The sequence below is a fragment of the Diadema setosum genome, chromosome 7 (genome assembly GCF_964275005.1).
Source record: "Diadema setosum chromosome 7, eeDiaSeto1, whole genome shotgun sequence".
Lineage (NCBI taxonomy): Eukaryota > Metazoa > Echinodermata > Echinoidea > Diadematoida > Diadematidae > Diadema > Diadema setosum.
In genome coordinates this window covers 660685-685860 of record NC_092691.1, presented here as the reverse complement: position 1 = coordinate 685860, position 25176 = coordinate 660685, and the positions used below count along the sequence as shown (strand labels likewise).

The 25176-nt window shown below is 38.8% G+C and overlaps 1 protein-coding gene across 1 annotated transcript; it reads right to left on the bottom strand.

The window, feature by feature from the left end:
- Positions 1 to 2708: 2708 nt before the first annotated feature.
- Positions 2709 to 24243, bottom strand: LOC140231292 (uncharacterized). The gene is made up of 11 exons (XM_072311440.1): positions 24153 to 24243; positions 21339 to 21493; positions 19074 to 19199; positions 11680 to 11849; positions 9955 to 10078; positions 8790 to 8915; positions 7583 to 7755; positions 6715 to 6917; positions 5565 to 5819; positions 4225 to 4300; positions 2709 to 3746 (listed from the first exon to the last, which is right to left on the bottom strand). The coding sequence occupies exons 2-11, from the start codon at positions 21432 to 21434 to the stop codon at positions 2876 to 2878; spliced, it is 2220 nt and encodes a 739-aa protein (XP_072167541.1). The 5' UTR covers positions 21435 to 21493; positions 24153 to 24243; the 3' UTR covers positions 2709 to 2875.
- Positions 24244 to 25176: the final 933 nt, after the last annotated feature.

Genomic DNA, 25176 nt, shown 5'->3' with positions numbered 1-25176 from the left:
AAGGAGAGGGGGCGCACCGGGCGCAACTGCTGGCAATTACTGACAGCAACATCAGGAGAATTGCATAACGATTAAATGTGAGCGAGCGAAGCGAGCGAGCTTGAAATTTTTGACATTTTATGTTCCCAAAACTGCCGTTTTTAGGTATATTTTTTCGCATTGGAAATTAAGGGAAGGGGGCGCATCGGGCGCAACTGCTGGCAATTACTGACAGCAACGTGAGGAGAATTGCATAGCTATTAAATGCGAGCGAGCGAAGCGAGCGAGCTTGAAAATTTTGACATTTTACAGTCCCAAAACTGCCGTTTTTAGCTATATTTTTTTCGCTTTGGAAATTAAGGGGAGGGCCTGAGCGCACCGGGCACAACTGCTGGCAAGTACTGACAGCAACATCAGGAGAATTGCATAACGATTAAATGCGAGCGAGCGAAGCGAGCGAGCTTGAAAATTTTGACATTTTACAGTCCCAAAACTGCCGTTTGTAGCTATATTTTTTTCGCTTTGGAAATTAAGGGGAGGGGGCGCACCGATCGCAACTGCTGGCAATTACTTTCAGCAACATCAGAATTGCATAACGATTAAAATAAATGCGAGCGAGCGAGCTTGAAAATTTTGACATTTTACAGTCCCCAAACTGCCGTTTGTAGCTATATTTTTTTCGCTTTGGAAATTAAGGGGAGGGGACGCACCTGGCGCAACTGCTGGCAATTACTGACAGCAGCATCAGGAGAATTGCATTAACTATTAAATGCGAGCGAGCGAAGCGAGCGAGCTTGAAAATTTTGACATTTTACAGTCCAAAAACTGTCGTTTGTAGCTACTTCGCTTTGGAGGGAGGGGGCGCCCGGTGCGCCCCCTGGATCCGCCACTGGTAGTCAAGGGTGTCGGTTTATGTTCATGATTGGGGGAGGTATGACCAGCGAGGGGGCGTCGAAGTGACCAAGCGGGAGGATGTCCAAAATCTGCACTTTATATAGAGTATCCCCTAATTTGTTTGTGTTTGTGAGTGTGTGTGTTTCATATAGTTGGAAAATTTAGGAAATAGCCAAGGTTGAGTCTTATTATTGGCAATGCAAGGCATTTTAATATAGACTAGTATGTAAAGCAACACTGCAAAATCAATGATCAAGCTTTGATAGCAAATGTGTACAACCTATATCAAACATCACATTGCGCAACATTGCAGCGACTCTTTTTGCCATTCCGATGTTCTGAGTACACTGCGCACATCCTGCTTGTATTCAAAATGCCAACCAGGAATCACACTGAATCACAATCTTTTGTCGTCTCCGGGCTTTTTGAACAATGTTTCACTATAATACCTCTTTAATTATAAAAACAAAAAAAAAATGGCTAAAAGAAATCTTAGAAAAATATCTTTTTCCTTGATCATCCTTTCATGTCGATTTCAAACGCAGTTTACTAACCCTTGAATTACCATTTTGGTAGGGTTTTTTTTTTCTTTTTTTCTCCTTTTTTTTCTTTTTTTTTTTTACCAGCGGATTGGGGGGGCACGTGCCCCCCCATGCCCCCCCGTAGTTACGCCACTGGTCTCAGTCCACAATTATCATGTCCTTCTCGGCGTTAGTATAAAACTTCTGTATAATTATAGAAATGCATCCGTTTGGAATATATCCAGCCTCATTTTGAAATGTCAATGCAAATTACACAATAAGACATAAAGAAACTATAATTAAAAGGACGGAAGACAGAAAGTGTAATCAGAGGAACATTTATGTCTGTATATCAGAATAATATAGAAGAGTAGGTAACTAAATATTTGAGTTCTGAGTATTGAGAAAATTATACTTGTGTCTGGAAGACAACATTGGGGCACCTCATTCCCCCCCCCCCTTTTTTTTTGGGGGGGGGGGGGGGGGGAGATAACCCAGCGAAGAACTGGAATTCAAATGTCATCGTACTACGTAGATGACAGGTAATCCACCATGTGCAAGTTCAGGTTTACTTGTGATGATATATTATGTATGGTTGTGTTTATCTGTTTTTCGGGTGTGTATGTGTGAGTGTGCATAATGTTAATGACTTTGTTTCTAACCTTTTTCAGACAATCTATCTCAAGGCAGGTCCCAATCCCATCTCAGATAAGTTGTCGTTGCACTACCTTTAGTGTGTATGTCTGTGTGCTCAAATGGGATGTTAAGACTTATAAGAGACCAAATAAAAAATGAAAAGGTATTTCATAACCCCCTTTTATAATTCTCATGAATAAAACAGAAAGAGAGATTAAAAAAACACCAACTTTGACATGTTTGAAAAGAAACCTCCTGGCGAAAAGACATTTATAGATACATGTATTGTGTTATGAAAAATTATCTGATGGAGGTGGATTACGTTGTAACTGGAAGTAAAAGTGGAAACATCCACGTAGTCCCTACGACCGGGGGAGGGGAAGGGTTAAGGGGAGAGTATGTAATGTGAACACTATAGCTTCAGATTCCAAGCAGGAGACACCCATTCCTGCCTACATTTCATTTCCGACAAGCTGCACAAATACTGAACTCTACCTTTATAGGTTGATCCATGATACATTATTTACTACTAATATTGGTAAAGTGCAGCCTGGAGGCTTAAACTGTAGTGGCAGTTTTTGGTTGCCTTTGAACCAACGATGGTGTATAAGAGTATAAGGTACCAAGAAATAAAATATGTACATGTAAACATGGAATGAATCATAGCTTACTCTTTATTAGGGGAATGGGTGTGCCCGCACTGTCAATACTCTCTCTCTGTCTCTCTCTCTCAAAAAACAAACAAACAAACAAACTTTGATATAGTGGTATGTGGCTACAGTTACTTAAATCTGATTACTTGCAGCATAATTTAGGTTATCCTTACTGCTTTATGTGATAATCTATTAGTCTTCGAACGTGTCATCTTTCAAGAAAGAGCTCCTTTCTGTACTATCATAATCATCCAGTTCAGATGAGGGAGGTATGAATGGGGCAGTTTCCTCCTCTTCCTCCTTGTCATAGTGGTTGTGCTCGTCGCCAATTTGAACTTTCTCCACAGTGCGTGGGGACAGGATGATTTTGATGTTGACGTTCCCTGAAGCACTCCCGTGGATTCCTGACGACTCCTCTGGGCGAGTCTTGTTAGTCTCCTCAGCTTTTGGGGAAATAACATCTTTAGAAGCTACGCCAGGCTGCTGGGCAACTTTCGCAGTGGCTCCAGGTAGGTCAACTTTCTTGAAACTTTTGGACGAGTCCGAGTCAGAGTTCAAAGCAGCTTCAGGTTCAGGGTTACCCTGCAAATGAACACTTTTACGTCGTTTGTTTCCATGGTGACCGTTTCCATTCTTTTCGGATCCAGATCCGTTCACAGACGACATACTCTGGGCATTGTCGTTTGCCATGGGTACGATGGAGCGGCGACGCACTCTTCCGTTGGAAGGGTCGACTGCTGCATCGGGTCCGCTTTCCCCGTACAGAGGGACGGCATCACCGTACGGGTTTTCAGTAATCACCTTCGTTGATTGAGGGATGATTGTCTGCCTTTCAAATGTAATATTGGTATTAGAGGAGACTGGCCGACCATCGACGCGAGATTCCATTCCTTCCGCACTGGTAGCTTGGGGTGGCAACAGAGCTTGGTGACACTCGGAACGAAGTCGTGAAACAGGAGTCGATAGAGCCGAAGAATTCTGGGTAGAAGGTGTACCATGGCTTGACACAGTACTTGACGGTCGAGAGCCTTGCATGTATTCTGTAATCATATCCGGCATATAGCTGGAAGTAAAGCAACAAAGCAGTTAAATCAACTGATCACACATAGATTATACGTCCGACTTTCAGACAACAAGCACTGTTTACTATTAGATACATTATGGTGCAGTATACTACCTACAATGCAGATGGCAGACAGCAGACGTCTAATGTACGTGAATGTGCATGAATAATCAAACAGAACCACAGACGATTTATTTTATAATGTAACACATTTTTTTTTTTCTGGGAACAAATTCAAATTCTTAACTTCAGATTGAAGGGAACGTATCATTCCAGTCATATGCCAATGCTGTATGTGAAGGCATGTCGAACATTATTACAAATACTTGTTTATCAAGACTTTCGCGCATGCCACAATGTGTAATATAACCCTGAAATTCTCTGTAACAAACATATGTAATGTACTATGTATACGATTAAAACGTATATAATCCAACTACTTTTTTAAGGGAAGGAACGCATTCAAAGACAAACTCACCGTCTGAATATGTCACGGAATACCGACTCTTCGGGAAACTGCGATTGCGGTGAATATACCGTAGGATTGTAAACTCCTGTGAAATATTAGAAAATCTGTATTCCGTCAAACTGCATGACACAATACCAAAGAGAAATAGCTACTTATCAGGTTATAACAGTGTAGTCATCAAGTAGCCTACTTACAAGTCCACCCGTCTTTGTGATAAATGCGTTTTGGAATGACGATGAAAGCAAGATATGTTTATCCTAGACCTGCATGAGTCATGTAAATGATATTATTTTCGTGATCTTGTGCAACTGATTGACAAATTGCCCTTCATCGACGTAAATAAGCACTGAATTGATCAGTGTTTTAGTAGTAGCCATGATAAAAAATCATGGGCGTACATACTCGAGCAGGATTCGAACCTACGACCTCCTGATCACCGGACAGGCGTCATCTCCACTAGACCACCGAGCTTTCGTCCGAAAGTAAGTGTTGGTTCTAATCCTTATAGCATGCATCGGGTACTGCTTTGTTATTCAAATTCATGAATTTCTTCCGTCGAGATGTTTTCTGTGCAACTGATTGATAAATTGCCCTACATCGACGTCGATGTAGGGCATCTCGACGGAAGAAATTCATGAATTTCGTGATCTTGTTCATATGAGATTCTAATTGCAGCGTCAAAAGGATATTTCTATTCATTCCAAACATCATTATTTTTTGTCGCATTTTGTAAAATATTTCGTCATCTGACTACTGTTAATATATCAGGTTGCAAGACATTATTTCCATTTCTCTCTTTCAGTTATAATACACAGACTTTGACGATCAACACATCGTAACAATATCCCCCGGCTAACTATTTGTGCCAGACATAGATATGATCATAATTATTTTGTTCTCCATTTCAGCTACTATATTGTGAGGATATTCGACAAGTCTCCTTGCAGCAAATACAAACATCTGAGAAATACCTTATACAATCGAGCAAAACGTTTCATCGCCGAATCTTATATTTCATTCATTCATTCATTCATTCATTCATTCATTCATTCATTCATTTTTTTTTCAATTTCTAACAGAAACATCTGAATATCTTACAAAAATTAAATACATAAATTTTGACATCACAGTTATTAAAAAGAGGTATGTTTGCAGGATATTTTTCATCATACGGAAATGCTGGAAATTGGACCAATGATATCAAATTTGGGTTTTTACAATTTTCTCTTTGAAAATACAGACTGATATTAAAAATGCTCGTGCAAGCATGACCACATATTCATGATTAAATGATGAAAAATTAAACATGAAGATAAATTTGGTTTCAAGTGTATAGATGGTCTTCATACTTGATGGGTGTAGATTGGGTGATTGACCAGGGGACGACCGGGGTGTCGATTCGGTTGATTCCGGCAGCATGGCCGACTCGCCCGACCCTGAACTCTGACCGGACGAAGATCGTCTCAGGTAATGGAAGAAGGCAGCGATGCCGAGGACTAGAACGATGACGAGAATGGAGGCGAGGGTGATGACGACGATGATGTAGGTCCTCGAGTGCCCCGATGGGTTGTCTTCCTGTGATGATTTCCCGATATTGAGGTCTCCTAGATGGTAGGTGAATAATATAGAATTCTACAGAATTTGTGAGCATTGTGACATGATGAAAACCTAAAATAACTAGCCAATTCAGTTCGTCAGACGAGAAAAGAAGCAACAGCTAGCGTAGTTGAAAGGCTGTGCTAGACATGCCCTTTCCACAATTTATATTAATGAGTTTTCTTTGCCTTGTTTAAAAATAGAGGGAGCTCTAAATGAAAAGTTCATTTAAGGCGTTCTAAATAGGTTCACATGATTTATATAGTAAATCCAGATTTTGTGGTTGTTTGTTATCATCAATAAATCATTGTGGAACTGGCTGCTGCTCTGTATGTTTAAAAAAAAGAGACATGCGGGTTTGTGAAAATTTAATTTTTTTAGGCAACTTCTCCAAGCTAATAGTCGACTCAGTTGGAAAGAACGTCACACACTGAATAGTGACTAATAAGGCCTGCATATTTTATTCACATATAAATTTTTGAAGCAGTATCATTTTTGACAAAAAGAAATGCATAATCAGGAAGAACAGAATAATAAGGATGTGATCTCTGGTTCACTCTTTTATGATTAATAATTGATTCGTTTATTGATTTTCTTTTTTTTTAGGGGGGGAGGGGAGGTGGGAAGGGAGGGCTATGCATTTTTATTATAGGCCCAACTGCAGCTTAATTTGGCAGACCTACACCGTGATTACCAGAGTTTTGTCATCTGGCCAGGGGGAGGCTTAAATATAAACATAAATTATTATCAAAAAGATGATGCAATGTACATCACTAGATTTGGTTGAGAAGAGAAGCTATGGCAATAGAAATTAATGTATTGACAAAGCCATATCATGACTCCCTTAGCATCGATTCTATTACCTTGTACGTCTACATGGGTGAAGTGCAACAGGACAGTTACCTGACTCCATATCGATTACATTGGGTTGTTGATCCACCTCATTGTTTGCCTGTATTATGGCATCCGTAGGTGGCGCTCTGTCCGTTTCCTGTGCTTCCCACCACTCTTGACACTGCGGTGTGTTCCGAGGGTTGTCTGCGCACCGGTTCGGGCACGCACTCGAGTCGAAGAATGCACCTGGATTGTCTGCGTCTTGAAAGAATCTGCAAACCATTTGGCCACGAGGTAAAAATCAAGAATTAGATACGGCTTTCATCCTACAGTACAAAATGATGCATTACATTATGTGACATGATAAATTTGTCGGTAGTGTTTTGATTCAGTTAAAGAGATGCTCTAGCTTCGGTTGAGACGAGAATGCAGAATGTAACTTTTTGTGAGATAGTGAGAAACCTCTCATGAAACAGGAAAGAGCATACACTTGTAGAAGAAAGAAGTTTATTTGAAGAAAATTGGTTCTAGAATGACCAAGATATCTAAAGACAAAGAAGACCCAGTAAAAGGTGGGACACACCTTTAATAGTGGGACCACTTTGTTTTACTTTGGAAGCTATAGGGGATCTTGAGACCTATTCACTGCCCACCGAGTTACGTTCTAAGATCACGAATAGCGCCCTTCAACGAATAGTTATGTCCATCGAAACCACTAACCCTCATCGATAACGGTCGACTTCAGTCGCGATTCTTCGGCTGTGTGCGTACTTACACAGGAAATAGTGATTAATCTGTTCATCATTCGTGACGTAGATGGCAACTCCACTTACGCTACTGGGTCTTCAACGAAATATATAAAAGATTACAAACATATCACCTCTGTGATATATTATGTAGCTTGACATCTACATAAAGATACTTGCAATAGTCTTACCCAGGTAAGCATGAACCACACACTGCATCGCTGGTACTGTCACATGCTTTGAGAACTTCAGAGTTGACACAAATACGGCATGGCGTACAGGAATGGCGCGTACCGCCTGGGGAGAAAGTTCCCTCGTCACACGGGAGACAGCGCGCATCGCCGTTCTTCCCGTTACCACACTCCTGGATTGCCAGCCAAGAAATGCACGTAAGAAAGGATTTAAGAAAGGAAAAGAAAGGAAAAGAAACAAAGCAAAGCAAAAGATCAAATAAACTCAAACAAACAGAACAACAAAGAAGTCGTTAAAATCAGACTCGAAATCAGAAAGTTATAAAAATTTGATTTTTTTTTTCACGAAACAGCAAGTAGATCGGTTGTACAAAGTATAGGCGAGACTGATAAAGAGAAGCCGTTCTAAGAGTTTGTTATAAAATATAGTATGTCTTAATTATTTCAATGACGTTTCTACTGTTCCCTTTATTAATTAACATAGAATGGTGTTAACTTTCTAGCCTGGAGTCTTGTGTCTCGAAGGGCGTCAAAAGTTCAGAGAGGCCACAATCACACTACAGCACAGATATACGCAAGTTTGTCACTGATGGGACCAGCCGTGCTATGCTGGAATTATTGTAACTTTCTTTGTATGTTTCTTAATGGAAGGCAAAATGAGAGCATGGCGATTCAAATTCAGCTCATCTCATAGATCGACACTATATGACAGATTTTGACACAAATATACGAGTAGAGATTCTGACTTGACTTCATGTAGAAGATAATACAATTAAACTGTACTTTCATTTTACAAAGACTGCGTAAAAATGGGAAGGGCTTCTGTATCTTTAGGATACCACCATCAAACTTCTTAAGCTTTTCAAAATATTATCTGAAGTATAAGTCAAGAAAAAAAAAAGCAATGAACATACAAATTGTCTACACTGTTTCTGAATTACTGCTTAGATTATCCATTATTGAAACACTGCCTTTCAGTAAATGCGCTGTAAATGTATTTGATAAAGGTCAAAAGAGAACACCGGAAACAAGTCCAAGAAGACAGAGAGACAACAGAAAAACATAGAGAAGTATAATTTATTGATAATGAATTGATGATTTATTGATTCATTATTGATGAATTTATTGTAGACTTATGGACATATCAATAGATACGACTGGTATGAAATTAATGACTGGGCTCGAAAGGCGAGATAAAGTGAGTTACCTTATCAAGTGCTTCTCCAGGTTGGCACTGTACACACATCTTACATAGACCGTCTGTCTTCCCTAAGTAGTATCTGTTGCCATGGCAATCATCGGCACACACAGGAGGCACAGGATCGCTGCACTGCTGTGTTGAGGAATGACAAACTGATTCCTTAGAACATTAAACGATTCGCTCGTCCGCTGTCATTAAAAGCATAGCTCTCCCATTCTCTTGGCTTCATAAAGGCGAAAAGATTCCCAATTTAACTAGGTATAATCTAATTATAGCTGGAATACATACTTACTACCAGATAAAGTGCTGTTAGGGTGTAGAAATGTTTTGTTTGATAAGTCTTTAATCTTCTCGTGCATTCTTTGTCCTCGTATTTCTTTTTTTTTCCTCCACCACGTGTTGTTATCATCAACACTGTTGTTTTACTTTCTTTACTCTCTTTAGTGATGGAATTATCGTTATCTTTTATTCAATACCAAGTAAGATGGAACAGCGTGGTCACCAGGGGTTGTGTTTCACATAATACTAGTAAAAACTTGATAACCAACCAATAGAATTGGAGTGTATATATATATATATATATATATATGTACGTACAGAGCGTAAAATACAAACAGATATCACAATGTAGACTAATCAACGGAGAGAGACAATGACGATCCATTTCTCGTATTCATTTTGTTTCTTTTGAAGTTTGATTTTGTATGTGTGTGTATGTCAGCAAGATAACACGTAAAGTCTTCGTGAAAGGTTGAAAAGTGGCAGAATAGTGACTGGTAAAATTTTGTTGTGAACCAAACCATTGTCTTTATCGAGGACAAAGTAAAGGGAATCTTTGTCATGAGAGATATACAAAGTTTTGAAGAGATAAAATATGGTAGCAATTGGTTTGTTATCTCGGTGCGTTCTACGTTTTTTTCCTGATATAAAAATCATCACCATCGCCATTATACCATTGTCATTTTTCTCTTTCTTTTCCCACCCATTACTCGTCACCTTCTCAAGATATGTGTCTTTAATGCAACCGACTGAAAAATTGCCCTACATTGACGTGGAAGAATTTCATGAATTTGAATATGTGGTTTTATTTTCCTATGCATTTTTTGTTTTTGATTTGTTTGCTATGAAACATCCGCCACAATAGCTGGAGTATGTCTTTGTCCTATTGTACCTCATTCGGGTCTACGTCACGTGTCTCCGCCCACTTGTTGCACTCCTCATTGTCGGGTTCGGCGTCAGCACATCGGTAGGGACAGGAGTTTATGTGCGCAAAGCGATCAGACCCTCGGTAATATCTATATGGAACAAACATTGATGGAAGATTACCAAAAAAAAAAATATTTTTAAAGCAAAAAAAAAAAAAAAAAAAGAATGACAGAATAAACAATGATGGAAAGGAGAAAAAAAAACCAAATAAAAAACAGAAATAAACTATAGCATGGGCATTTCATGACCAGGTAATATCACTTCATTTCTCTTTTATGATAAATGAACTCAAACAAAGAGACACTAATGATGTTCACTAAACAACTATGGAAACTTACTCTTAGTGAGGCCTGTGAGGGAGAATAATTCAACCGCAATGAACCTGAATTCCGTTCACAAAGCGCAGAGCACTGCCATTGTATACCCCGACCTCGTCATGTTTTTCCATCCATCACGTCCTTCATGTCCTTGTTGTGGGACTCTCATAATACAGCTACCCAATATTTTTCAGAGCAGCAGCAGTCACGCATGAGAAAGAATTCCCAATACATGTACCGTGATGGAAACACATTTCTATAGGCAGCCTCACATTCGCCCACACACACTGAACACATGTGAGCTTAAAGGGAAGGTAAACCCAAAGAGCAATGTGGATTGAGTGAAAGCAGCAACATTAGTAGAACACATCAGTGAAAGTTTGAGGAAAATCGGACAATCGATGCAAAAGTTATGAATTTTCAAAGTTTTGGTGTTGGAACCGCTGGATGAGGAGACTACTAGAGGTTATGACGTATGAGAGGACAACAATACAAAGAAAATATAAAGGAAATTCAACAAAAATTCATTTTTCTAGCATTTTGAAAAAGCACTTGACTAACCGCTTTCAGAAAGCAGGGGGGAATAATTGTTACCCTTAACATATGTCAGTATCAAGTTGGCGGAATTTGTAATTTTCATGAAAAATGGATTTTTGTAGAATTTTCTTTATATTTTCTTTGTATTGTTGTCCACTCATACATCATATCCTCTAGTAGTCTCCTCATCCAGTGGTTCCAACACCAAAACTTTAAAAATTCATAACTTTTGCATCGATTGTCCGATTTTCTTCAAACTTTCACTGATGCGTTCTACTAATGTTGCTGCTTTCTCTCAATCCACAATGCTTTTAGGGTTTATCTTCCCTTTAAAACAGAAAAGAAAGAAAGAATCTAGGCCTGTTCTATGGGAGGGGGGGGGGCGTTCAAATCCTTGAGGGATTTTCAAACCTTTTGAAGGGGGAGGGGTTTTCCCCTGGACGCCACCAAAAGACACGAGGCTATGATAGCTGACTTCAGAATCCCCCTCCCCCCTTCCCTGTACAATGATATTCAGCACTCACCAGAGACTCCAACCCCAAGCACCTTCTGATCTGGAGATTCTCCCGCCTGAAACCCCTAGCAAACGGGAGACCCAAAGTTGATGTGCGCAAAGCGCGAAGATCCTTGCGGCCGCGGGGCCCAGCTCTAGAGTCTAGGGTTCTAGATGCTCTCTCATGCTGTCTAAGACTTATTTTTCAACATACGATGGCAATAAGTAAGAAATCCTTTCCAACGGGAGACACAGAGCCAGGGCGGGAGAAATTAAATCTCAAGCGAGAGAACGGGAGATTTGGCCAAAAAAAAAAGCGGGAGAGTTGGAGTCTCTGACTCACCCAGGTAGGCAGTCCCCACACGTTCGGTCGCTCGATGACTCGCACGGCGACGTCTCCACCGTGTTGACGCATGAGGTACACATCGTGCAGTCTCCGCGGCCATCGACGGAAAAGGTACCCTCGGGACACGGAGAACACGTCCCGTTGCTGTGCCTTCCGTTCCCGCATGGCTGTTGGAGTAGATGGTGAGAGAGTTACCAAGGAGTTACCAAATGGTTAAGACAATGCACTCATCTTCGGGAAGTTCCTGAAATAATTAAGGCCTAAACAACATTATAGTGTTACTTCGTTTTCATTCTAATGATATCAACTTAATTCGAATGATCAGTGGACAATTCTAAGTTAACTTATTTTACACCAAATAGGAGATTGATACAACCAACTTATCTACAGTATTCAGTTGATGTAATTTATCTAGCATTGACAGGTAGCTGTACAGCTGTACATTGCATACGATCATCTATTTTATTATGTGTGAGGGCCTACAAGTCGGATTCGTGTTAAAATAGAACTAACAAATAAAAAGGAATACCAGTCCTTTACAGAAAGAAAGAAGGGAAAAACGAAGAGAGCTAATGCATCATGTACGTTGCAGAAAAAGCGGAATCCGTTCCTTTTTTGTTTTGATCATAAATGCGACACTCACACACACACACACACACACACACACACACACACACACACACACACACACACACACACACACAGAAACCCCCCCCCCCCCAACAATTTCGGGGTATTTATAGTCTGATTTTAGATACAGTAAGTGTACGCATGCACAAGTTAGTTGCCACAGTCATGTCTTTGAGTGAATGCCACTATAATACTACTAATTTGTGTGATTCCACAGTAGTGGGGGGCGCAAGGGATTTTCGGTTCAAAATTTTCCAAAAGCACCAAAATTTGGCACAAATGTAGCCCAAACCATACTATTTCGATTTTTGATGGGCGCCAAGAAGGGCGCCCTCTGGGGCGGCCATATTGGCAAAATCCAATATGGCCGCCATATAGGTTTAAAGGTCACTTGCATTTGAAAACATAAAAGGGTTACAATCATTTAAAAAGTCAGGTTAAGCGGTTTTCTGGGTCAAAGAATTCGAATCTGAAGTTGTTTTTATGGTCTGAAGTCAATTTTTCCTTATAAGATCACCTTAAGGTCATTTAGGGGTCAAGCCATTGTATTCATAACAGTTTATTGAAAAAATGGCTTGCCCATGGTCAATATTCCAGGAATGCCCGCCTTAGTAATAAAATGGCAGTTGTCAACGGCTGAAAAAAGGCGTATTTCTTGTGAAGGGTGCCCTCCGGGGCGGCATATTTGCAAAATCCAATATGGCTGCCACCTACGTTTTGTTCTATTTTGAATCCTTTAAAATTGTACGGTTGCGATTATTGGTAATTCGCCGGGGATTCTACGTACGGGATCGCACTGTTTTCGTGTTTCCGCACGTCCCTAACGGACCAATGAGAGGATGGCACTCCGTCGATCGCTAACGGACAGTTACGTTTAAGGGCCAGTCCATAACAAAAAACCTTTAAAGTGTTACAATAATTTGAAAAGTCAGCTTTAGAGGTTTTATGGGTCAAGGAATTCGATTCTGAAGTTGTTTTTATGGTCTGATGTCAACCTTTCCTTATAAGGTCTCCCTAAAGGTCATTTGGGGTCAAACCATTATATTCACAATAGGTAATTTAGAAAATGGCTTGCCTATAGTCAATATAAGAGGAATGCCAGCCCTGCTAATAGCATTACAGTTGTTGAGGGCAATGGGAGAGGCTGGGAGAGGTGGGCTTTCTCACGAGTAACATCAAAATATCTGCTTTCGTGTTAAGATTTCAAACACTAGGTATACACTCATGAATTATAATAAGAACCCCTTTCTGAGAGTAATTAGGTTTAAGGGATCTTACTCAGATCCTTATTTCACAATCAAATCTGAAGACTTGGTAACCCTTCATTTTCATTTTTAATGATTACTTACGGTAATTTTTTTTTCTGCACCATTTCAATTATGGCATGTTACAATATGGCTACACAAGTTTCTAAGTGGGGTTCTGAACAAAGCTTTGGAATATCATAGGTCATGTCACAATCATTCCATTAATTATTTTTACATTACAGGCGCTAAGAGGAAAATAGCAATGTCCTCACCGACTGGTCATATTTACAGAATTCAATATATTTGCATTTGCTTTAATGACAGCCAAAAGAGCTAGTTAGAATTATGGGTAATGCCCTTTAAAAGAGTTTTCAAGATTTAATTATTTGATTATTATTTTCATCTTCATCTGCAAGGAATGCAATAAAAACATACATATATGAGAAATAGAATCCTATCGCTACCTATTATATTAATCGCTTAGCAATAAGGGGGGGGGGGGCTACTCTCTATATTACCAGCGTCCTTGACGTTGCCATTTAAAAGAGAAGTGTTTTTATTTCTCTGTTGCAGTTCAGGGATCCTCAATCACAATAGATATTCATAATTCAGATTTAAATTCAATGGAATAATAATTATGAAGATCACTCCTAATCTGGATGAAAAAAAAAATCTGTCGTGTTTAAGAGAGTTCTTAGTACATCAGGTTGGCATCAATTTGCTATTTTCGAACTTGTGTAAGACAGTTCGATTCTAAAGTCCTTCGATAGGAAATTTATGTGCCTCCACAGCTAAATATGCCGTTCAGAGAACATGACGGTCCTGGTGACGTCACGTAGGGAACAAGCATATTTCACAGGTGCCACAGTGACACCATTAACAGGGTTCAGATTAGATATGCCATAGTACAACTTTCATGACACCTTCTAGGGTCTATTAAGATTCTATTCAAAGTGCTTGGACGCAAATTGGTCTGATATCACAAGACTTTATAAGTTGGTATCTTCGCTAGTCTGAAGACTATAGGTTGCAACTGTAGTCTCCGCAACATCTCTACGACGCACGTCTCCTGGAGACGAGCCCAATCTCCAGGATTTTTGCAGAGACTATTTCCGTCTTCCAGCTTGTCTCCGAGACGTCTCTGCGCAGTCTCCATCACTGTGGCCATGTCGTGGGGACTAAACTTGTCTGCAACATTTTCGAGATGTCCCCGCATCTTGTGGAGACCGTAATAACATAATGGCGACGAAAGGGAGAAATCGCTGAGATAAGACGTCTCTGATAAGTCCCTGCGACTGCAAAAGCCGTGCCAACAGCCCCGTGACTTCCAAGCAAATAAGTTGTCCCTTTGTTTGAAGACGTCTTGGACGTCGCCCTGGAAATCGCGTTAGTTGTTACAGCGAAAATAATTTCTTCGAGACGCTGGCATTGCGACAATGTCTCCTCCCGTCAGATAGGCCCTCAATCCCCTCCCTCCCCCCCCCCACTTTAAGTTTGCAGCAATATCAAACTACTGACCATGGCTCGTCTGACACCTGCTGTACATTGTGCATTCTCACATTCATTCATTCATTCATTCATTCATTCATTCATTTCATTATTTTTTTGTCCATTTCCATGTTTTCCACCTCCCAATGCATGCCTTAAAACAGCTGTGGTGCAGAAGAATGAAATTTGCTACTGAAACATTGCGGAGAGTGGCTGATAGTACTAGTAATTGCCATGTACCTGTGCCATCCTTCCTCCAACTCTATCACTCCCTGAAGTCAGGGATCACATCAGCAAATGATCAGATAGGGTGGTTTCTGATGATCTGCTCCCACGTTATGACGAGATGATGCCTACCCTCGTTGACGCAGGCTGCCCCATAAACCTTGTCGCTCATCAGTCCTTGCTGGACATGAGCACGATTATTTAAGTAGTAAATGTGTCAGTGAGCTCTGGTTTGCTGACCCATACTACTTAGGCATTTTGCATGCCACATCAAAGCAAGTCTGAAGTAATGTCGCACCCTGTCAGTGCCTGATGTTGGGCTCTGGAAGAGACGTATGCTGTACAGGAAAGAGCTGAAAAGGCCTTTATCTTTTCAATACCACGACCCACCCGTAACTCCCTCAGATCAAAGGGATTGAAAAAAGCACACTACCGAAAATGTGATATTATGCTCATCCGTGCGATTGTATACTGTTTTCAGAAAATGCTTTCAGAAAACATCATGTCATCCTTTGTAAGGATATCTTTGCTTAGATAGCATCTAAGTTGTTGGAAAGCTGAAGGGTTGTGAGATCACAATTCCTGTTGGATATTTCCGTCTCGAATCAGGTGCTCGTTTATTCTTGGATATCTGTGCGCTGATAAATGAGGGCAGTTCTTTATTTTTCAATCTCAATTTTCAGGAAGCCGCTACGCTCTTCCAATCATAATTTTAGATTTAAGTGGTGCCATCACCATCTCTTGTCAGAGGACTTCACAGTGTTGCTGCGCAAAAATGTTAAGATTATTTTCTTCAGGATCAGTATCCCATACAACATCAATAGCTGTTCAGTTTCCCTAGTCATTTGCGCTTTCATTAAAGAAACGGTTTCGTTTGATAAAAAGAGAATAAAAAAAGACAATAAAAAACCTTCAGCTATATTGTCTTCACCTACTCTGATACGATACTGCCATTAAAGGACTTTAGTGATCAGATTTAGTTAACTGCCCCTAGAATACTGGTCTGACCTGGATTGAGGAGCTCGATTCCCCGTACGTAAGGGAGAGCAGGCATACACCAATTTCAGCAGGAGGAGAATCATATCGCTTGCCAGCTGGAAAGTTATATAATTGACCATGAAAGGTGACGAGGTGGCTCAGTCGGTAGCGTATGGCTTGCGGTCTAAACACTTGTGTTCCGGCGCGGGTTCGAATCCCACTTATCTCAAGACTAGCTGAGCAATGGTGTGTTGTCATACCGTCCCCTCTAGTAGAGGCACAACACTTTGCACCTCATCACTTGGATATAAAATGTGGAAGTCCCTTGTGTGAAAGAATCACAAACCCAGACACATGAAAAGATCCCGAATCGGCATTCCGTTATCGGAAAACTCAAGGTGCATAAACCGGTAAAGTGGTCCACCCCAAGTACATACAACTGACCAGCTAGTTGCATACGGGCTATCCAGCTATCTCGTCAGAAGGAAAAACGAAGACAAAATAAGATTAGGCGTGTTTATTACCCTCTTTGCCATTGCACCCTGATTCGGCACCTTAGAATAGGATGGTGGCCGTATTTAAGCATGTATATGTATATATATATATATATATATATATATACATACGTATATATAGGCCTATATATATTGAAACAAAGAAAGGAAAGACTGACTAGAAACAATTGATAAATAGTGAAAACTTTGAGCAAAGAAAATGAGAAAAGAAAACGAAACCGATGGAAGCCCATTTTCTGTGCTCAAAATTTCAACATATTTATGTATATATATATATATATATATGCATATATAACTTAAAAATAATTTTTTCATTTATTTGTCATAATCATTATTGATATGGAACCCCTCTTTGCCCTAAGTGACCATTGAAGGAGTATGGAAGAGATGACAAATGGTACAAAATAAGGGTACCAGTGAATTGCAGTTGAATGCTCACAGACGCCATTTCGAAAAATGCACAAAATGCCTGATTTGACCCTTATTTGACCTTTAAAGTGACCTTGAGAGGTGATAGTGACCTTGACTTGCAGAAATAATATTTAGAATCACATTCTCTAACCCCGTAAAATTTCCACATATGGGATTCATCACATTAATCAACCTTTTCAATTTGTAACTGCAGTTGACCTTTAACCCGGATGGCGGCCATATTGGATTCCACCAATATGGCGGCCCCAAGGGTTTTTTGTCTTGGCGCCCATCAAAAATCGAAAGAGTATGGTACAAGGGACCTATGAGCCAAATTTGGTGCTTTTGGAAGAATCTGAACCAAACAACCCATTTTGAGCCCTTAGCCCCCCAACTACAGAGATTAGCGGTGCCTAGTAGGCAGGCGGGCAGGAGATTTCCCGTGGATGTCACATGACCAAAAACATGAATAAAACTGGCGATCGAGCCGGGGAGCAAGCATTTACACTGGTAAAAAAAACCCGAAACAAACAAAAACAAACAAAGATACAAACAAACAAACAAACAAACCAAAAAACCCTAAATGAAACTGCCGAGTGTCGAAAAACTTCGTCCCTCAGAAGGTTTTTCTCGATTCCGGTCTTTCGCTTGCATACCGGTAGTCGCATGTCTATCATCAACTTCCGAAAAAAACAAACACACAACAAACAAACAAAACCCAAATCGTGCGCCCATTAAATAAGAGCATTTGGCAGTGTAAATGTCCCTATTAATGACATTGCGGATGGCTTGTGGATGCATCCATAAAATATTTCTAGTTAGTTGTTGCACCCTCCATGCTTGCTATGTATTGGGGTATGTTCTAGTGTCTTTGTTTAGTTGAAATGATTTCCTATATCATATTAAGGAGGATATCCACCCCAATATTAGTAAAATCTATAAAGAAAAGAAAAAATCCCTACAGAACGTTCCAAAAATGACAAAAATCTGATAAAAAATGATAAGGGAAATATGACATTTTGAAATTTCACATTTCTTCGGAAAACATTTCTTGATCAGTCCTTATGAATATACAAATGAGTGAGTTGATGATGTCATGCCCTCACAATTTTTCATGTATGTTATAGAGAAATACAGGTATTTTATTTCTTAGTTCTTTAGCTAATAGAGGTAAAACATGATTATTCCCATACCAAAATTATTACATGTTCTCATACCAAGATACATCACAGTTAACATTTGTCATTTTATATACAGTTGAATATGAGATTTCTGTCATTTCTGTGTATGAAATGAATGAGAAATTGTGAGAGCATGATATCATCAACTTGCTGATTTGAATAGTCATAACGACTGGTCAAGAAGTGTTGTCCGAAAAATCTTTAGATTTCAAGACGTCAATACTTGCTTATTTCTAATCCGATATTGATCTTTTTGAGAAAGCTCTGTACGATTTATTTTCTCTTTCTTTAGAGTTTATTTATTTTTATGGGCGGATTTTCTCTTTAAGTGTGGTCTGCTCAAATCTTACTAATGTCTTTAATGCTTTACTGATGCCAAACGCTGAATAACGCTAGTAGATGAACAAGATTTATAAGCGTGAGTGAACATGTTTGTATACATAACACCAGAATTAACGAAGGTGGTACAGTCTTAAAGACCGTTTGTATGGGGCGCCAGGTGTCGCATGGCCTATAATTTCGTTACGAAACCAGTCATTTCGTCGACAAAATGACTGATTTTGTAACGAAATATTCCATGCGACACTTGGCGCCCCATACAAAACTACGGTCTTTGTCCATGATTTAAACCATGGACAAGATTCTACCTTTGTGAATTCGGGCCAATTGTTTGTTTGTTTGTTTGTTTGTTTTGTTATCATTTGTTATCTCATTACCTTACTTAAGGCTTGTCCAGCTGGACATGAAGGACACCTCAAACAGGAATTACCATCACCGCTCAAATAGTATCCGTTCCCCTCGCAGTCGTCTGCACACCTCGGTGGGGTGGGGCTGCAGAAAGCCTGACATCAAAAAGACATGTTATTTACATCTTATGTAGGCTTCCTTTGTTTTTCCTTTTTAGACATGAGAGGGATAAGCTGGGGCAATTATGTACGTCAGAGAAATAACATCACAGCTTGCAGGACCTCATAACTGGCTAGATGTGTAGTGTACGACGTACACAGGATCATTACTAACAATGCACGTGATCACAGGACCAGTAATGGATGAACTTGAAAATGCGAAACACATAATCACGGAAAAATAACATACTCTCTAGAAAAAAATCGAGTTAAAATATTCACTCCTAAAAGAGTGAATACAAAAAAGAGTGAATTTAGAGTGAAATTGGAGTGAATTTTGAGTGAAAATGTTCATTTTCACTCATTTTGGAGTGACGTCAGGGATCACTCGAAGATTTTGGAGTGATCCCTGACGTCACACCAAAATGAGTGAAAATGTGCATTTTCACTCAAAATTCACTCCAATTTCACTCGAAATTCACTCTTTTTTGTATTCACTCTTTTTAGAGTGAACATTTTCACTCGATTTTTTTTAGAGAGTATAAATCTTTATCACTCACGTAATCACAAGAACTTAACTTCAAACTTACTTCTTGATATGGCGCAACCCTCCTCCCCGAGTTATTACATGCTTTCGATTGTTGTTGTTGTTTTATCCTTTCTGCGTTTCATAATTCGTCATCGATTCTCAGAAATTGTTATCTTGTAATACAATCACATAATTACACTGATTTTACATTTTACAGAACTATACAGAAACGCTTACGCTCCTTGTCTTATATCATGTCACGAATTTCCAGGAATGATTCAGTGTACTTTCGCTTGAGTTTAAGTGAACTAGAATGAAGACTTCCAGATTCTTTAGAAGTCCATGCATGTTGGACACAATAGACACCACCTACAATTAATAAATTACATGTTTACTTCCTTGTTCAACTTAATCAGCTGTGGAGACATGGATGTAGAATTACTGCTTTATTTACACTAAGTTACCACATCAAAACCTCAAGAGTTTATACTTTCGGTATACCGGTATAGAAAGTTTCATATCGCTATTTCCCAGAGGAGTTTATTCATTGTTGTTGTTCTTTTTTTTTTTCAAGTGGACCATTATAATATTATATAGAATTCAGAAAGTTTCATACATGGTATCAAAGAAAAAAAAAACACCAATGTTTCATCAATTCTAAATCAATCCTGGATTTTAATAGATTGATAGATAGATAGATAGATAGATAGATAGATAGATAGATCGATCGATAGATAGATAGATAGATAGATAAATAGATGGATAGATAGATAGATAGATGGATAGATAGATGGATAGATAGAAAGATGGAAAGATAAAAAGATATAGACAGACAGATAACGGTCTTAAGTCCGCTCCGCATTCCGTGAAAACTACACTTGTGTGTTATTCTCTGAACGAGCATCAAAGTATTTGTGAAGAGTTCACTTTTATTTTTCATTTACAGTTGTTCTGGTGATAAGTACAGGTATATTATTGGTGATATCACGATATGCAAAGTGTAATAAATCTTCTGTCCGTGCTTTTTTAATTGCATTGTGTAGGATAGTCTCAATGAATTTGAACAAGTATCTTTCATTCGTATAGAGACCCTTGTGAGCTGATGATAATCTTTCTTATCACCATTAACATTAATTCTACTGTTACAATCGTTGTTATGCTCAGTATCATTGTTATTATCATTATCACCATAACTTACACTATCACTAGGATGTAATAACTACAAATGTATTATTACCGTATTCATCATGTTCATGCCCTGCTGGAAAGAACGCAGTGTCCCACCCAGTGTGATCACAATGTGTTTACGTATAGTCGGCTATGTGAAAATGCTCGAATTCAACAGTGCAAAGATCATTTCACACTGCGATGTGGTCTTTCACAGATCGTAATGCTCCGTTTCACCATGTTTACATTGTGAATGTTAAAACGCTCGAAATTTAGCATATGACGATATTTCACACTATGTTCACAATGTGTGCACGCTGTGTTTCACATTGCATTTTACACTGCGGGACACTGTGTTCTTTCCAGCATGGCAGGACTAATATGATTATACCAAAACGCTTTAGGTGAAGGTTTGGGCTGTCTTGCAAACAATTACTCACTCTTGGCAGTGCGTTGACTTCTTGTGTGATGAAAAAAAGAAGAAAAAGTAGAACTGCGACTCCAAACAGATTTGGCAATTCAGCATTTGCCGCCATGTGTCTTTGAAGGTGTCCACATCACATGTCACAACCAGGACATCGTCAGTTTATGGTATCTGAAAGAAGATAGAGAGACTACAATTATCATCTACTCTGCTTCGCACATTCTATACAATTCCACACAATTTCCCAATGAGTTATTTGTAGCCAACTAGCAACAACTTGCTAATAATTATTCAAATTGATGACTTTTGTTTGTTGGAAGTGATTGATGAATGGTCCTTTGTTGACGCAAATAAGCGCCAATTATTTACGCAGTGCTCAGAGCAACAGCCATGATAGAAATCATGAGCATGTACATCCCACCCAAGAATGATTGTATTTTCATGATTTTATCGTGGCTGCACCCAGAAATTGGTAATGATAATCAAATCTTGTAACACTCCATATTCAAAAGCTGACGGTGTCTTTCAATAATTCTACTTTTAAAAAATGAACAGTCGTAAATACTACTTTGTGAGTTTCACTCACAAGAAGTTCTTACCCTCGAACTTCTTCTATAGACAGCAACGCTTTCTCCTGAAAATTATACACTACGATTATCAACGCCATTATTGATATTTTTATTGATATATTGCACATGGAATTGGTCAATGATTATGACTTTGATTAAAACTAACGATGCTTGGAGAAGGCAGAAAATATAACAAGAATTTTTATGAAATATTCTGGAGTCGAAGCGTTGAGGTATTCTAAGAGATATAATTGAGCTGCGCAGACCGGGTGCGTATTAAACCTCTATTGAAGTTTCAATCCAAAATTAATGATGGTCATAGTCATCATTATTTTGCCTAGAGAGGAGAAGAAGAAATGAAAATAATATTGTGTATATAATACCGTATTGTGAGGATTAATCAAGGATGATAGGCCTACATGTATTTCATTTCCCAGAAATCCCCAACTGATTCTGCCATCATTGCGTTCATGATCTTGAACGAAACAGATTCTCAACACTTTGCTTTTTTTTTTGTCTTAGACTAGAATGAAAACTAATCATCATGAGTGAATGATCACCTGTGTTCTACTATTATATAGTACAACATGACAGTGAAGTTTGAGGAATTTTTTTTTAATCCATTCAAAAGTTATGAGTTTCTGAGGTGTCGGTGCCACCATCGAGGACTTAACATTCCGTGTCATCATCCGCATGGACAACAGTAAGAGGGTTAAATGATTTTCACACATTGTAATTCGTGTGGATAATGTTAAAGCACTTGACTTTCTACCTCCAATTTAGAAAAGGGGAATCAAATTTTCATCCTTAACATTTTGTTAGCATAAAGAGGAGGGAATGAGAAGTTTTTGAAGAAAATGAAATAAATTATGTGGAAATCGTTGTATCTTCTTTGTATCGATGTCCATGCGTGACTTCATAAACTGCAGCTTTCTTCATTGCAATATAGAGATGCGTTATCATGTGTGTCAATGATAGTGTCAAACACGTCAGTGAAGTCCGAGGAAAACTGGACAATCCGGAGGCACCCAAAATTTATGAATTATGTTAAGTGTTGGTGACACCATCAGTGAATTAAACCCTATAGGAACGCTATTATCACTAACACCGAAACTTAACACAAATTCATATCTTTTGAACTTATTGTTTAATTTTCCTCGCACTTCACTGATGTGTTCGATACTATAACAACTGTCGCATGTAGATATACTTTTATACAAATTATGTACAGATATCTACAAGATATCTATAAATTGAATTAAATTGAATCCATGTTTTAAAGATTCCGGATATTATTTGCAATTGATTGCTGCTTATACCCATAATCATTAATGCAATGCATTTGAATTACAGACTTATTCAATAGATAATCTTGCAGTGATCTTTCAAAAGGGTCCATATCCACATTTTAAGTAATGACGACTTCACACCTTAACAATCAACATGATTAATAGAAATAAATGGATCGCTGTTTTACCTATAAGAAAACAAGTCTATACCCTGCGGAATGAAAACGACAAACTCTTGCCAATTAATAGCAAGGTTGGTATCAAATACTTTGTACGTATACATGGATATAACAATATAATATATCACAACGTAAAGATTATAAAGTCTTGCGATTTCATGTCCAATATAGAGAAGAACATAAATGCACTGTATGCATAATATCATTATGTATCTGTGATACTCTTATCGTGCGTGATACAAGTAGCCACTGGACGAAACGTGTTCTATAGTATGAGATATCACAATCATAACATTCTTGTCGAGGTAAGATATATTATCGCATTTTTTGGGAAATCATTTATTCTTATGTTATGATGGCTGTTGCTATAATAGTTAGAGTTCATGGTTGTCAGTTTTTGCAGTGAATTGTGTCGTCAGATCCATCACCTCACCTGCTTCTGTATAGCGAGAACGGGAAGTTTTACTATATATCATTACATAACCAAGTATATGGTTGAAAGGCGCTCTATAAAAATCAACTTTTATTTTCCACTATTATGATTACTGGCATCACGATCATTGTATATTATGTTCCACACGCAATACAAAGATAGAACTTTGATGTCGAATACTAAGACTATGTATTAGGCCTATCATTCTTTATATCACCACCCTCGTTTATTCAGTCTTTATGTGCGTATTATATAGTGACCGTATACATAATTATACTTACACTTAATAGGTACATGTGGGTAGCAGGTACCAACAGATAAAAACAGTAATGATAATGGAAAAGTCTCTCTCTAACTTACGAGTATACAATGCTCTAGTAGTCAACTGGTTTTTGGGCAGAAAGCAGACAATAATTCTCTGTACACAGACAGCGGCGAATTTCTGCACAACTGCCCAAGTCCAGAAGCCAGTGCGGAGAAGATTCGGCGAAGATGACACTCAGGTCTCCGTGCGCGTGCCTCGCATGTAGACAACTATACTCCGCGACTGTGTGCCGATTACAATCACTCACATTCTGGTGAATTCTTCAGATATGTGTACAGCTCGATATCAGAATTGACAATTACAACAGACGTGAAAATGAAACGGGTCGTCTCCAACAGTATAATCCCATGCAGCACACCTTTCAACATTATGGAAAGAAGGGGCTTTGATACAAAACTATACTATACATTCCTCTTCGCAGTGCACCGCATACAATAAAGTATACATTGTGGTTTATAGTCACTTTGTATATGTGCACCGTGTATTCTCTCAACGGAACCAAAGTCCATCCGGACTGCGATCAATGGAGTGGAAGAGTTTTATCCTTTTGTGACTATTTGTCTGCCTGTATAATAACGATTGTGTGGCTATTCATTGTCAACTGCACGCAGTTTGCCACTGCACCTAGCTCTTTTCATACAATAATCCTATTATTGTACAATATTTTGTTCTCATGCTGGTATTCATGCAATGTCAAAGGTTGCCGAACAACATACCATATCGCCTGGTTTGTCTCACACAAACACAGGGGAACGTGTTCTACATTACCCTGGTTTCCGAATAAATTATTACGACATAATAATTATTTTGTCAAGTCCCTCCTTTAATTCTGATTATCGATATAAACATATAGAGTTAAGAAGTAATCTATCTTCCTTTCGTTCTCTTAATGTATTTCTGAGAGTCCTACATCGTACAAGCTTTGCTTTTGAAAAGTGTGGTTATGGGATCCTTCATTTTCATTCCCATCCTTGCACTATGCGTATTTATGTGTATACCTTAAAAATGCTATTATGTTGTTACTCATGATCACATGCATTTTGTTAATTCACTTTTTTG

Bases quoted from the DNA above. Each gene is read 5' to 3' on its own strand.
- LOC140231292 (XM_072311440.1), bottom strand. From the start codon at position 21,434: ATGGCGGCAAATGCTGAATTGCCAAATCTGTTTGGAGTCGCAGTTCTA. The intron at 6,918-7,582 runs GTAAGACTATTG...AATGGTTTGCAG, and splicing joins TGTGGTTCATGCTTACCTGG to ATTCTTTCAAGACGCAGACA. The intron at 3,747-4,224 runs GTGAGTTTGTCT...CTTTACTTCCAG, and splicing joins TTCCGTGACATATTCAGACG to CTATATGCCGGATATGATTA.